At 41.9% G+C, this 16,837-nt stretch overlaps 1 protein-coding gene and 1 long non-coding RNA gene across 6 annotated transcripts in view; both read left to right on the top strand.

The window, feature by feature from the left end:
• Positions 1 to 882: 882 nt before the first annotated feature.
• The window catches only part of Hex-A (Hexokinase A), a 31,763-nt gene continuing 15,808 nt past the window's right edge, over positions 883 to 16,837 (top strand). The window contains exons 1-2 of one of the 5 annotated variants that reach the window (XM_022813857.2): positions 884 to 1,397; positions 16,204 to 16,299. In XM_022813857.2, the coding sequence (XP_022669592.1) occupies positions 1,344 to 1,397; positions 16,204 to 16,299 (150 nt within the window). In that variant the 5' untranslated portion in view covers positions 884 to 1,343. Of the gene's footprint in view, positions 1,398 to 15,312; positions 16,134 to 16,203; positions 16,300 to 16,837 lie in introns of those variants that run through there. The other 4 variants (XM_022813862.2, XM_022813858.2, XM_086975771.1 and 1 more) reach the window with 4 other exon arrangements.
• On the top strand, positions 9,492 to 13,033 carry LOC147754640 (uncharacterized). Its single transcript, XR_015317794.1, has 3 exons — positions 9,492 to 9,523; positions 10,694 to 10,715; positions 12,902 to 13,033. It is a non-coding gene; the product is annotated as an uncharacterized LOC147754640 (long non-coding RNA).

Raw genomic sequence — 16,837 nt, 5'->3', positions numbered from 1 at the left:
TACGAACATTTAATAGTAATTTTTCCATAGCTAGGAAAGCGAACCCGGGAAATCATGTGACACTTCTACTTGAAAATAAAGCCCCTTACTGGACTACAGAATGCATGCAGCTGTTATTAATGAAAATAAATTATATATAGCATTACAGCTGAAAACAAAATTGAACGCTGGGGCAACCCAGCTTTTTCCAGATCAGTCATCCGAATTACCTTCCCGTCTTTACCATCATTTGGAAAAGTTTGAGACATGAGATATGGTAGTTTATGAGACAAGCCCTAGCATCCAGCCAACATAGCATTGACTTGCCGTTGCTGACGCCATTGACCAAGTAACACAGCATGTAAAAAAGGCGGCCGAAAATTTTACATCGTCATACCGATCATTATTATTTATTAGCGACATCAGCAACATTATCGTCAAATGCCGAATTAAATTTAACTCAGCTAAGTAGCTCAATGAATTCGGCGGTTTTTTTCTAAGCCTGTTCTTTGCCTATTCGTCGGCAGTATTTTAGCGATATCACTGGACGCCTACCCGCAAGTCCGCCTAGGTCATTGGCCTATGAATAAGCAGTCCCGCGCGAGAATTTCTCTGACAAGCCGTGCGATAGACTTCGTGCCCATTTTCTTGGCTGAACTTAAGCGTTAAAGTAAGCTGTTTGTGTAAGGACAGGTGTTTGTACTGTGCTGTTTGTTCCGTAGTTATCTCATCATTGTACACTAATCATCGCATCGGGCGCGACCGGAGTTTAGGCGGAAGGAGGGGGGAGGGGGGAACAAAACACCCTCTCCTTGTGCGTCGACTCGCGCGATCGGGTGCCCTTTCGCTCCTACGGGCTAGCTTGCGGTAAGCAGCAGGACTCCTTGAGAGAAGGCGTCATTTCAAATAACTATTGCTGCTACAGCTACGGCCAGTACTGTTAAATCACCATCGTCAGCGTCACTCTAATAGGGCAGACAGGCGACTTTATCAATAGAGTTTGTTAGTTCAAGTTCACTTGCCGACGAAACACATATACAGTTTGAGTGAACGTGCGCGCCGCTTGATCGATGTGTCAGGGCGTCGATCAGACGGACCGGGAGACGAACAAAGCTCAGTAAGAGCGATTTTTAGCCTAAGCTAGCTAGCCACCAAAGAGTGACTTAATTTAAGGACACTTCGCTGTTTGCCTGTTTTCGTCTCCTTTGATTCGTTGTACAATCGAGCTTTTCTCCCCCTTCCATTGATTCTTCTGAACTCGAGCTTCTATTGGCATTGATTAGGTGGCAGTCAAGTGCAATTATCAGAGGGCCAGTACGACGGGACATCGTACTTGTGAAAGGTGGACCAACAATTCCGAAACAATGGAAGACCTGAAAGGCGGACTCAACAGGATGGTAACCGATACCAAAAAAAAGGTTTGCAATGTTTTGTTTTATCTATGGTCTATGACTATTGATGCGTATGTGGCTGTCTGAAGATATACCGTTTAGTAGTCGTAGGAAATTGCGGAAATAAGAAAAAATCGGCAGGGAGCTGTGTTAAGTGTCCAACTCACCAGAAGAGACACTTCTAGGGGGAACTAGGCAATTTTACGATAAGGTGATTTTTTTTCCAACCACCGAATTCCTAGGGCCGTATTCGCATACACAGTAAATTATGTGCAAATAACAATGCTTTCGTTATGTTTTTGGATGTGTACAAAGTATACACGTATCATATAGGAGGACAATACGTCCAGTCATGGTTCTTACAAGTGCTCAAAATGTGTTGAAACAACGTTAAGCTGAGGCGCAGCCTTTGCCCTTTCCACTCGGACGATTCTCACGTGCTCCAGAGACACATTAACGTAATTATCGTTGACCGTTCGGCGTCTGAGATTGTTAGCGGTCGCTAATGAACGTATGCAACACAGATGTAACGCCTTACCGTCGGTACCGTCGTGTAAAAAGACGCTCATTGGACACTATAAGCCATAATTGGCAAAATAAGATATGCTGCCATCGTCTAGACGCAAACAAGGCGCGACAATGAAAGTTGCAGTTAACTGCGTATAACTTCGCATAGTTATCAAGTGAAAAACTAACCTACAGAAAAAGATTACGAAACGTGCAGAAGTTGCTACCTTCAGGAAGACGTTGAGTGTAGTTGGAAGTAATGCGTACTGCAAAGTTGCGCTCATTCCAATTCCTAAGGAACGTGTTATATATGATGTTCAGCGTTTAGGAATAAATTTTCTTGTACCCGCGTATTATCTGATTCGAACTTCTAATCTCTCCGCACAAGTTTGCTTGATACTGATCAGACCGATCGTAATAGCGGAGATGACGCCTGTGGCATCACATGTATCAACTTTTCGACAAGTAAGCCTCGAGCCATTTCCATTGAGGGGGACGAAATGTATCAGAAAATCTCGTTTCGTGCACAATTTATCTGATTACGATTTATCACAGAGCACCGCAAAAGCAATAAGCACTATATATTAAATACTCTAGTTACTCTCTTGATATGAAATCTTTTTTTAATCAAGAACCATGACGAGCATCGTGATTCTCACTGAGCTACATCTGCTATGTCGCTAACTGTCTGCACTGAGATAGTGGCCGCTTTAAACTAGTAACAATAACATCGCCAAATTTTGAATACTAATGTAAAAATCTATGGTGAATCTAAAGATCTTTGAAACCCAAACTTGGTCAATTGACAACAACTGCTCTGGGCACGCCTGTTTGGAAACAATGTATGAGAATTGACGCAGCCATGGCCGTATGACTGTACGTACGCAAATGATGAACGCATCTAGTAGACTGCTTCGACTGAATAAAAGGTAATTTCGATTCAACGAGGAAAGTATGAGAAGTTCATATTGTTTGGCGCAAACGCTCGTTAAAAACAAAATGTTCAGAGAAGATAGCTGCTTCTACCAGTCAGGGGTTTGAGGCTCTCTTCTCGAGAGAACGGAGATAGTTTAACAAAAATTATAAAACTATATGAACCATATTATTTAAGACCGATTATTCATTTAGGATCTCAGCAGGAGGGGAAAAGATTAACTCGAAGTAAAAAGTTTACATCGTTTTTTCGGGGACATTTTAGTTTCTTTATAGAGAATGTATATGAAAATTATGTGTGGGACAAGACATGTCCTCTTCGATTTCACTGGCAGAATTGCGTCACTTTTATAATGTTCTAAACTGCCGTTTAGCTTAATCGCTGATACAGCGTCTGAGCTCCTCTTTCGTAAACTTGTTGTTATCGACATTTAACTTGAAAGAATTCTAAAAGAATAAGTTTAAAAGCGTTAAAGCGCGCAAGTCTTGTAGCCCAAACGGGACATTACGTGAGCATGGAACGTAAATTGTCTTCTGTTCGTAGCCACACACAGATGTCTATATAGATAGGCCGTGTCGAACTGAAGGATCGTATCTTCATAAATACGTACCTCATCTTTAACGTTGTTTTTGAAATAAGCTGCGACGACCATATTCTCGTAGTTCGCCGTCGTAGGCGGGACACATTATTCCTAATAAATAGCCCTATTGTTTTAATTAGCGTTAAACTTCATGTTATTAGTTACTACACTAAGGGTTCTATAATTATGCCTCTTATATTTGCATGAGCGTTATTGGTCCACTTTACAGCAAAATGAAAGAAATCGTACCGATAACGTATCGTTAAACTGCACGAAGTCATGATATATTTTTTCGTGCATGTATGGTATTACTGACTGATCAGTGCAGGCTGCTATGTATCAGTGCTGCTATGTGCGCTCACGTAATGCAACAGACACACAATGGTACACGTCATTGCCAATATCAGTGAATGAACTGCAGATGCTGTTTCCTATAGTAACAAATGCTGTAGTAGTAAGCTGTTAATGGATTCGAAATATACACATAGATAAAGAAAAAGAGTCGAGTTTGTGTGACAAACAGGTCCGCGTATAACAGTCAGAGGCCCCTCTGCTCGAAATGCAGCTAATAAATTCGGAACGAGCAATGATAACTTTTTCAAAAAGTTTCTACTGCTCCATTTTGACCAACTGCCCAAAGTTGCCACTTAAACTTCTTCCCTGGTCCCTCTCATGTTATTGTCGATAAGAATAATGAATGTCTCTTATAAGTATCTCGGAAGGTTCTTTAGGACACAGTCCTCGTGCAGTACCTTAGAAATGTTTTAGTCAAGGTACCTGGTCTTTATACGCAGAGTAGTTAACTTAAATCAATTTTCATAGCTTCCGTTACAGAACATGTGTATATATTGTGTACGTTATTTGTATAAAACCATGATACGGTAGTGTCGACCAGCATTATTTTTTCGGTGGTTTCCGTCTATATCTGATAGATGCTATAGGAAATGTATTGAGCAGGATGTCCATATCTCGATCGATATGCTTTCCATGCCATATACGTCTAATAGATTATTTAACTTAAAGAAGGCACAATGGGAGGCCCGGACTTTACAATTACACGCTCTGTCCTTTAGAGCTTTGTGTAGGACGTACATGATAAGGCTGCCTTTGTATATATATATGTATATATATCAACGGTATGGATATAAAAAAAGGAGTTGAAGACAGCGACCTTATAGGAGCGAAGAATTTGGGGTCAACGCCCGTTCCTGTACCGCCTTTGGAAAAGACCATTTATTAGCACCCCGCAAAAGGCGACCTCTGTAAACCTGCCAAGGATAAAAATTGCGTGTATATGAAAATGGAAACAGGATAGATGCTAGTGACCGATATCCAATGAACGCCTCTCGTACGTACGTCTCTATTCCATCAGGATTTTTGGAATGTACGTCCATTCACCGCAGCAGTACTTTCTCTCAGCAGTCGAAATATTACTACCACGTCAACATATGCTGGAATGCTTTTTCATTCCACTTAACCAGGTCCATTGCAGACAGCTGGCGTCTTCGGGCTTATTTTTTCTTCTACGCATCACAAGTCGTATATGCTAAAAGATAGAACCGATGTTTGTCTTCGTATAAAGATGAGTGGACGTACATTTTTCTCTATAGGTATATTAGTCAGACAGGTATGTTCGTTACGGTAGCAATGTTGCAGTCGACGAAACATTTGCTTTCCGCTTCTTTAGATAGGTCTGTCATTTAGCGCTAGATTCGCCAGCGAAAGCCATTGTATGTATGCACGATATCACGCATACATATGCGCCGCGTTGTCTTATATAGATCGCTTTCGATAACCTGCAAGTCGCCACTTACATACAATCCTGTACATTCATTGTGTCCTTGAATCATACGTCCTTTCTTACGAATTCTATAATATATTTTCGAACTAGTGATAACCTACACAGTCGTGACCTACTGTTGTACTATTGATTTGATAGGGCTTTGTCTCTAACACTCGTCGTGGGTCTTTGTCCAGTAGGGTCCTAGCCGAGATCGTACACGTAATTTTATATACTATATATCAATCATAGTGGCGCTCTTTTTTATGTCTATAGAAATCAGGCAATAAATTAAATGCGCGTATCAACATATCGATGCAATGGACTTTGGGGTCGCATGCGTGCGCGACCAGATCTTTATCATCCCAAATCGCCAGTTGCCGATATTGATAAAGGAGTATCACAAGAAAAAATGGGACACCAGCCAGTGTCCCTCAGTAAGTAGATGTAAGCATGGAACGTACACAGAACGTAATTTGAAATGTATCGTACTGCGAGCACCATCGATAATCCTTTGCAATATTTAACGGACAACTAAAAGCAATAAAGGTTGTAAGATCCATTCCAAACAAGCTCTATACTCAGACAAATCTACAAATGCTGAGTTTACAGTTTTCATGACACATTGCTTGAGACATGCCGAAAAAATTACTGAAAATTGTGTGACTCCTCTTGAATCTAGATTCGTGAATATCTTGCCGTCCTGACATATTTTTATCTGCTTGAATCTTTGCCTCGTATCCTTTTTGATTGTCCGCGTCTGTAAACTATACCGAGTGCGCTATTCACTCTCGTTGACGAAGAGTGATATAGATGAAAGCTTTAGGCACCAGCACGCTTAAATAGATTCTTCAGTGTCATTAGTACTGTCTACCTACAGTAGATTCTCTCAGCCCAACCCCAAGTCCTCACTCAAGGACCCAATGGGATTGGCATATATATATATATCACATTCTCTTACGTAAATCAATATACGGTTTCTCTGTGTGAGCAATAGACAAATGTAAGCATGCTATAAACGAGAAATTGATATACTTGAATGTTAATATCTATTGAAATAGAAAATTTACTGATAATAATAATGGTCTACCCCGCAAATCTTCGTAGTCAATAATATAGCAATGGCCTTTAATGCAAACAAGTGCCAAGTAACCGCGATTGTTTGCAGTGTGCCTATTCCTTCCTGCAAGCCATACTCAGGCGAAGACTAAGGCCGATCATAGGCTCTGAGATCTTTTGTATGATCGAATGCGCATTAGAGTCACGTCACACTAAGAAAGGCAGACATCCGCTATTTTCATATAACCCAGTAAAAACAACAGGTCGTATTTAATTGCAAGTCTACATATATACGCAGCAGACCTGGAAGTGGTTACTGAAAAGGTCTCACAGGGACTATTAAGACTACTATATAGCTTCAACCAGTACTGATATGAGTCTGACTGTTGAAAGAAAGAATGGTTTCTAATTATATTTTTGCCTAGGATATCTTTACTGCTTGTAATCCTTAAAATAACAAGAATGATTCCTGTTGCTATTGACCTGGAGGCTACACCTACCTGAAAGAGGTTCGATGAAAGCTTTAAGATTATATACACCGCCATATATCGCAGCACGTCATACGTTAGTAATATTCTGTTTGTAAGGGCTAGCTACCAAGGCTTAAAACGAACGCTAGAATCAGTCAGAAAAAATTAAATGCAGTCAGACCCGATCAAAACCTTCCGATATTCGAGTGCGCTGGTGTGCTCGAAACAGCATAATTGTTTGTTTAGCAATGACCACACAGAAATGGTAACCGGGCAAGAAATAATTACAGGAAACTTAGTACTTTAGACGAGGACAGTGTAAAAATGGATCATGGTCGTTAAAGCCAATTTCCTCTACAGTTTTCCCGTATGCTGCAGGCATGGTGATAGGAACAATCGTGTGTATTTGTTGACAATTGCAGATAAAAGCAAGCAGAAATCCTTAACGGCACCATTAAATCGCTGCCTTCCAATGCGAGGAGTTATATTGCAGAAAAAAAAAAGTCTTTTTTTTAACTTAAAACCCTGCTACCACCGAATCGGCTACACGTACATAATAGGTAAATAGGGAACACGGTTGGAGTAAATCCATGACAACGATTACAGATTGTATTCACGCAGTTTGATTACTAAAATCACCTAAATAGAAACTATTTGAATAGCATTTGCTACGACAACAGCAGATATGGATAGCCTTTCCAATGTAGCATAGTAAAACGTTCATTTTTTCGAGGTACGATTTTTCTTAAATATTACGTTCCCTGTCTCTGCCCTTCCCATAATTAGTCGGCAAAGCGACGCACGATCTATTGGTGTTTACAAAGCCTTACATACGGGATATATATATAATACTGGAATAATAACAGTTATCAATGCAGAGGGTTTTCCTCGTGTGGCGCATGCGTCACAGTTCTTCAGCTAATCACCCCATAGTGATGTATCGTCGTCTCATGGCTTCGCCGAGACTAGCAAGTCGATAAATAGAACAGGTAGTCTAAGTAAGCTCGGTTTTAGGTTGTTATTCTCTCGTTTTAGCGCTCAGTCTCCAACTGTGTACTACCATACCATAATAATATTATCCGAATGAAACCGTTGCCATTTACCAGTAAGCCAAGCCGTAACACTGCAATTAACGTGCCAGTTCATTGTTAGAAGTCCTTTGGTTACTCTGGGTTACATCAAAAGCTACCTAAATTTGAAAAGCTAATCGCTACATGATAATGCTAAAAGGTGTCTTCAATTATGAGACCGAATTCTAGTCTTCGCATTCATCCCAGGAAAGCTCTCAGAGGGGGGAGGGGGGGGGTTAGGTCTCTACATACCATTCAACTAGTCGCAGGAAATTATGATATGGAACGGCGGGCTCGATACGCGCTCTTGTAAACGCTCTTGAAAGCGTTTGTTTTGAATGGATTGACAGTGAAAATGCTGCGGCTTCGAGTCCACCCTACGTGAATTAGCCACTGTTAGTGTTATAAGTCTTGTCGTCTAAGGGAGGGGGGCGGGGGGTAGGTAAGGTATCGTTGCCCCTTGACACCACATAATAGCTTACAAAGCTTGAGTTGTTGTTGTTGTACCCGATGCCATCTATGTATGCTGCTATAGCTCTAGCAGTTGTCGTTTAGTTAGCAGAACAGGACTCGATTACGCTTAAGCGTGGCAGCAGCACAATGATTGTTGGACTCATTCATCTATTTGTGTGACAACCTTTCGGCAAATCGTTATATACCTGTTCACACTGTCGTTACTATATAATTTGACACACTGCACGCGGAATAGGATGATGTCAATCTGTTCTCTATAGCACTGCACGAGCGGTGAACGTCGAGGGTACATTGTTAGGTTTTATAAAAGAAACATCTACGTACATAACATGCGGCAATCATTTTGTGTTTGTGTGCTTGCGGTAACATTTACTTTGTGAGAGTTCCGAGATCTCCAACAACTGATGAATTGACCTAGTCTTCTCTTGAGCAGCCGCAAACGTCACCGCGATGCAGAATCTGTTGGGTTATACAGTGTGACTGATTGCGACTCCTTACTGCTAAAAGCCTACCATGTCTGATGTGTAAACGAGGCTAAAACGCAGAAAAGCACTTTTTAACGAGTAGCAACGACTAAATGCTTTGAGATAGAACACCCCTGAATTCAAATGGTTATCACCTAAGCTCTGTACCTATTACGAATATAATAATCATTTTTTACAACCATTAAAATGATAGGTTTCAGTGGTTAGTTTGGACGGGCACTTTTGCTTCACTCAAAAATCAATCAAAATTATGAATATATAATCGTGAAATCGTACTGACAATATTGTGTTATCTAATTAGATAATTCAGAAAACTTACTAACTTGTAATAATACGGATTTTTTCTAAGTAACGATTATAAAGCGCATTCTAGTATCCGAGCCCTCCTGTCAAACACGTGCAAATGGCACAATGGAAAGGGCTCAGACGCCGCAAGGGTAGAACGAGCGCTGGCGAGGGGTCACCTTGAGGACAGCGCCGCCGTCCGGGTACTCTCGCAGTTAGAATCAGTCACAAAACATTCATTAAAAGAATGTGTCAATTAACTGACGACATAATGTGACATATTGGAATAAATACAACGACACCAGTAACTGCGATAGGGCAGAAAAAATTGTCGAATTTCTCACGAAATTGTCAATAATAGGTACGAAGCAGGCTGATAGCCATAGCAAAGAACGGAATCCACCGGACGTGCAGTCACCCAAACTGAAAAGAAAGAGCCGAGGACTCGGTAAACGGAGACGCTGCATCGTGACATGGGATTGTCAAAAAGCCCATCAAAGTTTACTAAGGTGAGGCGTGTGTAGATGAAGGGCAAACTTAATGAAACAAAAATGCAAAAAAGCAGTTAATAAAAATCAGTTAGCGAAATAAATAAATAGTTAGCCATTAACTGGCACATTTACCCCCCCCCCCCCGCCGATTAGGAACTTTATCACTGCCTCTCACAGGATACATAGTAGTAATAGTAGAACCTTTGATTTACAAGATAAGCACTGGATATGCCATCGAATCCAATGTTATTTGGGGAACTGTCTTTCGTAAGGTTCCCGGACGCGAGCAGTAAGTAGCTGTCCATATTGAATGAGTATGAAGGCAAAGAACTGCAATCGGTACCGCTTCATATCGTTCCTATGGTACGTATGGTAACTAATCATTTCCCTGTTTCGACCTTTACGTCCGATGTCGCCGTTAGGTGTTTCACCAGACGGACGCTGCCGGTCATCGCCGTATTTGAGTTAGATAATCTAAGCGTTAATGAAATCAATCATGTTAAAAATACGTTACCCACTAAGTTATCAAGGGGGAAAACTTTTTTCGAGTACGCAACCTAATCGGTAGACTGATGTCACTGAGAACGAAGTACTGTGTACCAATGGCTATCCATCAACTACGCTCGTGGTAACATTGTGTGACGTGGTGTGAACGCACCCGCCCCGGAGAGAAAGACGGTGAAAGTCTTAAGACATGGTGAACTAACACATAGAATCACGGCGGAGGAATAACGTACAGCCTTAATCGGAAGGGTTTTAGTTTCATTAGGGCACAAATGCTTGCACATCGCGAACGATGAAGGTAGGTACTCAAGGTCCCTTCGCGCACGATACGCTTGAACAAACAGCTTATTTCTTTTTTGCGCACGTTTGAGAACGCCAGAGCAAAGGGCTCATGCACAACTGGGTCAGCTATAGACCTACAGTTGTCATAGACATGATTTCTATAGGTCGTATATGAATTCTTTATTCGGACCATTTGAATCGGAAGGTGACGTAAGTGATGGCGCGCTTCACAATAGGTCTAGTGCAGGTTTACATTTACTATAAAGATAGTACCTTTACCTGCCATAACTGACGTCACTGGTACAGGCCGGTAAATAGCCTATTGCACGATAATCATTATCGATAATTTAGACGCGTACGTGTCGATTGTTAGCAAAACTAATAGTTTTGCTTTATTTTCAGATTTATGTTGCCCGTACTACAGGTACGTTATATTGTGATATGTCACTATGCAGGTTTTGGTCATGAAAAATATTCAACTTGTTTATCGATTGCGCTTAAGACCGATGATTGTGATGAAGTTTCAGAACTTCCCACGACGCACAAATGTTCTGTACAGCTTAAAATAGGTGTATATATATATATATAATTAACTCACTTCAGCATCTTCGAAACGTGATAAGTGTTTTTGTTAATTATCACTCCTCCTTCTGTTGCTAGGAGAATATCAGACAAAACTTCCCTAATTTCCTTCCTACTAATTTTACTCACAAATTATATGACATAGCATAATAAAGGGTCTTTTAGAGCGACAAAGCGAAGGGGCGATATACAAAAGGGAAGCAATATTGCTTTTAACATGCGATTCAAGCGTCATCTTAGAGACTATATCGTTACGAACTAAACAATAGCCTGCAATGGGTACCCTAGTATTTTTATGGAAATGATTCCATCACCCATGCAATCGCTTCTCCAAAGACGGACGCAATTGATGCTGGAGTTATTCAGAAGGACGCTACTTCGATCTATTACAGTCACAGTGGCTTCGGGTTAGATACCATTAAACAAAATTCGGTCCCCATATTTAGCCGTGCTTTCTGCAAGCGATTATCGTTAACTCGACTTGAGTTACTTGGCTGGCCTTTTGGGAATGCCACGCTTACATAGAGACACTTTTAAAAGCTAAACATATTTACGATGCTTTCCAGGTCTATTTCCAAGTGTGTATAGTAAAAAAACAATAGAATTAAAAAGCAACGACTGGCGTCGATTTTACAACTCAAGAGTACAAGAGATTGGGGCCGAAAAGTTTTTTTACTTCAATTGCACGGAAAGTACCCCGGCATCAGCTCGTCACAGCAGCATGTACAGCTGTCAGTTAAATTTGTGTTTTTTTTGCGTATTGCGAAAAAAGCTATGCCATTTGTCACCAGTATGTTGTTACTATTCTAACAAGCTTTACTATAAACTAAGGGTAATCAATAATAATTTTGTTCATCGTAACCTGCTCGCGTGCGCAACTGTTGTACAATTCGGTCCGAGTTTCATCTTTGCAGGATAGATAGATAGATAGATATACATTATAGAACGTATATGTGTTATGAAGCAACTGTTATCGCCGAGCGACGCTGTCATTATCGGGCCAGAGTTGTAAGATGTTTCCTTGATTATTTCTGTTATTCTTCTCATCCAGCCTCTCTGCGTCCGATTGCCACCACGATACTGTGACAGCACTTTTTCCTATTCACACTTTTCAGTTGTCCTATTCCGTTGACATGTTACCCGAGAAAAAGGAACGCTGTCGGATATATGTTGAAAGTGACCCCATGCAGGCAATGGCGCGCTGTTTTTGCTTTAACGTAAACAACTATATAGATCTAGTAAAGTTTCGATTGAATGAAATCTTTTTTGGCGGTTAGTTTTGCGGCGATTCCCAAAGATTGCTTCGGCGCTGCGTTGCGGTCTCGGTTATCTCATATATTATCCGGGTCCTCTTCACCGATTATTTATGCTTGTCATAGTCAAAAATCAAATCCAAAGCTTGCCTCACCAACGACGCGCATGTCGCAGACAGTAGTTTGTTAATAAACTCGTCCATATGTTTATTTGGTCACTTTTTTTTTACCCTTGGGTCCATGATCGGTCATTGCTCGATGTCGCCATCCCTTCGAGGCATCGACTGCCGGCGACACTCATTACATCGAATCTCTAAGAGACCATGACTCCGTAGTGTATAAAATGAATGAACAAATCCGTACCAGGGAGTTTTTTCATGCCCCTGAGAAGTCGACTTCCCTTAGCCCGACCAAGATCTTATTCACACACATAAACAGTGCTAGCGTGGGAACTTTCTTTCGTCTCTATTATTCTTATTGTTATTGAAATAGATGGAAACAAACAGGGAGAATGAACATTTTGGATATACGCTCGCGGACGAATCTTCTGTAATTCATCATGATAGACTGAATCGGGTCATCGGATCTATACTGACCTAATCGTTTCCATCTCAATAATTGTTTGGTCTTTCAAATTGATTTATCTTTTCCTCTATTTATATCGATGCCAATCTCTGTAGGTTGAATCAGCAGAAATACCGAACAACGCCCGTGACCAGATGGCGATTCATTGAATAATTAAATAACGATATCTGGAATCTTCCTTTCCCTTTAGTAAATGTCCATCGCAAACGTACAGCGCAGATATATTATTGTACAGACGGTACCAAACACCGTTCGATTGCCATTGCATAGTTGTTGATGGTACGATGCCACGTTGACCGTTTCAGTGGCGTCAACAAAACGGGCGGGCCGGCCGGCCGGCCGGCCGTCCGTCCGTCCGTCCGTCCGTCCGTCGCTCTTCGAACTCGACATGGTGGTAAGTCCAGAACGAAAAAGCAAGAAGAAGGACTTAGGGATAAGACCGGTAGCATGTCTTGCAAGCCGTCAGCAGTTTCAATGGTCTATGAAATGCGATGGTAAACGAGCGACACAGTGACCGAATGAATAGGCGAACGTCGTCACCTGTAGGACAAATAGTTTATTGAACTAATAACCTTGAAACTAGGCCAAGAGACGCTGAGAGGAACACAATGACCATTTCAGTTGGAACAGAAGCCACAAGGAAAATATACGATCCACCTAGGTAAGAAGGAAGGAGGATTTGTTTTTCTGTGTCTGACGAAAGCGGGACATTTAGATGGTGGCTTGTAAGGCCGAGAGGATAAGTGGAGACGGCCAACAAAAAGCAGAAAATTAGCAGCTTCCTGAAAAGATCGAATCATTGCAGCAATTAATACAGAAAGACTAGGGTCGCAATTACTAAGACGTTCCATTCAAACGTTCAGAATGAACGTTTCAGGGAATGAACTGGGCATAGTAACTTTGCATACGGCTGCTTTCCTTTAAGTTCAACGATAATTATCGATTAGTGCGTGAGGTAAACGTGATTGATGCCGGTAGCTCAGCAATTGCGATCACTATTCAAAGATATATTATTCGTTATAAGTGATAAATAATTGCAGCGGTATCGAGACAGCAGGGTTAGCACTGATTGACGTGTATGATACTATGAGGTCCGAGTAAAGATAATATTTGAAATCACTTTTTTCAACGAATTTAATAAACAATAGTCCGAAAATGCCATATTTGTTAACCTGGAAAAGCTTTTACACTTGATTACTTGTTTCATTTTGCTAGAATATGAAAATATCGACCTTGTCACGCACAACCTTCTATTTCTCCTCACTGGTCGGCCATGCGTTCCCGCACACGCGGCCGCTGCTGTGAATGGTAGTTAAGCAAATATGACATCAACATACACCGGACCGAGAGGGGACTAGTCCAGCGGGTAGGACGGTCCTGCATAGTAGAAAACTGGCAATGAAATAATTTTAACCATTTTTCGTGTGTCGGTTTAAACAACTAACATGCAAATACAGAAGGCATTGAACGATACTGATATCAAAACGATTTACTCTTCGTGCGAGATGCCTGCAAAAGCGATGCTTCGAAGCGTGCTCGCTATGGCAATTTATAAGAACAAGTAAATGATACATAGGTGAATTTATTATCTACTGTATTGCAGACTACTTTCTGTCAGCCAGCTTCTGCTTAAACTGTCGCCTCGAGAAAGATACGTTTTTTAGCAGTAAAACCTCTTGCGTAAATATGTAGACAGCATCCGTCTGTCGCAGTGATAATCATTGCCTTCATCGTTATTGGTGTCGTATGGCAGACAACCTTCTGCTAAGCAGAATGCACGAGACAATGGCGAAAGCATGCTAACCGGCCTTTCTGGGTCGATATGCTTGCCTGAAAAGCAATTTTCTGTATCATACTGGTGAGCCAACACTTTCTCTTCAGTACCCATTACGACACACGCACACACGTGCCGATACAATAGCTGCTCGTATGAGAAACTCAAACGTGCTGATCCCCGACTATTGGCTCTATGGCAATCGCTGTCGTCTGAGACTATTCCGCCTGTCGTCAGCAGTTGGTTCGTCCAGCGCAGCAGACCTAACAGAAACATCACTTGTTGGCGACGTGAGCCCATTTACTCTGTCTGCGGCCCACAGTGACGTCAGGTTCCGATAAGAGAGGGTTCTCGCTTCAGCCGAAGCAACAGCAGCAGTAGTCGCGGCAGCCAGCCACAGCATGTAGCTTGTTCCCGCAAAAACGACATTACCCACCGGCGTTGTGTCTAGGCTGGCTTACTGTTTCGCTCGATCCAACTAGAGAGAGCGAGCGAGCCAGCCAGCCAGCCAGCCAGCCAGCGAGGGACCGGCCGACCAACGATCGATCGATCGATCGATCGACCGACCAACCAACCAACCGACAGACTGGCATCCATAACCAAGATCGGACAGAGCAATCCAACAGCCGACCGAAATATTGAAACGAACTTACCCGATCAAATGCGTTGCTTTTGGTCATTCTAGCCGCCCTTTTGCTTGCTGTTCGCCCGTCGACGGCGCCGTCGCCGTCGCCGTCGCCGCCTTGTCAAGCCATTGTTAGTGAGACGCGCGCATTGTCAGTTCGAAACTTTAGATACAGTTTGGGTGCTAACGGAGCGGCGAAAACAGTGAAATCTGCTCCATCTCGCTGGAAAGCTGCGAGAAGCCTTCTGTTCCCCATCTTTCAGCTGCTGTGTAAACGCGCTTCTGTATACTATCGGCGTTTAACACGGCCTTAAGCGTTTGCGGTCGCTACGCAAGACTGATACAACAAGATCAGCGCTACCTGTAGGACCTTGCCGCTCCGCTTCAGATGCGATAATATCTAAGCAATTGCTTGCTCAGTGAGATCAAATCAGACAACAAAGAAGTCGTGGCAGGTTCCCACAAGCTGGAACCTGTCAAAGAAGAACTTAAGTTAGCTCACATATCAAGTGGAACCACGTTCTATTTCTTACTGTTTTCAGTCGACGTCCGATTTGTTTTGAATGAATGTGAACGTTTGCTGTCGGCGCAGAGAATAGACAACAAATCGCTAATACCTAAAATCAGCTGCGTAGGTTTGTACGAACGTAGGCGAAATTACGAGTAAAATCGGATATTGCGTCAGATCGAAAAATAGTAGCGTTCGATCATAGATGTCAAAGCTGGCCTGTTGTGCCGGTTGTTCCCAATGAGTTCTTCGTTTTGGTTGTTACTGTCGGACGCCTCGAGTGTACGTTACTAGTGCGATTCAAACTGTCCATTGCTGCCATTTGTGAGAAGTGATAAGAAAGAAAGAAAGAAAAAAAAAAAAAAAGCGGAACGAATACGACCAAAATAAGCATCTATTCCTATACGTGTCCAGTAAAATATTCCGTGCATCATCAGTGTCATCAAAATAGCTCGTGCTGTACGAAAGTGATCGTGGTAGCGGTAGCTCGAACTATGCCTTCACGTATTCCGCAGGTGTGTAAATGCATGTTTGCCTGTTGTAGACTTGTTCTGTTAACAAATATGGCGAACGCTTTTGTTTCAGCTTGAGTGTGGCCTCGACTGGGCTGAGAATAAGGCAGGAGATGTTCATCACCAGATTCAACAACGTTTGCTACGAAGACAGTCCACCATGTCCACGGTTGGTAGAGTGCTTACATAGTTTGTATATAATAAATGCCGTAAACAGTAACAGCAGTGGCAGCAAAAGTTAACCAAGAACGCTGAACGATCCTACCGCCTCTAAGAACAAGGCCATTTTGGCCGTCAGTAGCATAGTAATAGAGTACATCAGTTTTGCCATACAAGCGAACGACATGTTTCGAATAAACTTCATAGATGAATTGCATTCAATACTTGTAGCGTAGCAGTGTAAAAACAGGTCGCGGAAGTCAGCTCACGCACTATATTGTCGTTTACGTATCCTTTACGAACAGTCGTTGAGGGCCCTTGAAAAGCGGATATTTTAAATTTATTTTCGCTAGGGAGCGCTTCCTCGAGCTGGTTAAGGTTTATTGTTCGGATAGTGGACTCGGAGAAAAAAAAACTAGACTTTTAATAGGACATAACCAGTCGTATCGTTTACACGAAATAATTCGATCATTTGAAAAAACGTATTGTTAAAAACATGATTCACACTACTACTAGCGGTTCATATAAGACTAGATATAATCGTTTAT

The sequence above is a fragment of the Varroa destructor genome, unplaced genomic scaffold (genome assembly GCF_002443255.2).
Source record: "Varroa destructor unplaced genomic scaffold, Vdes_3.0 BEIS01000007.1, whole genome shotgun sequence".
Taxonomy (NCBI): Eukaryota; Metazoa; Arthropoda; class Arachnida; order Mesostigmata; family Varroidae; genus Varroa; species Varroa destructor.
Note: the sequence above shows the minus strand (reverse complement) of the source record. Positions and strands in the feature narration are given on the sequence as shown.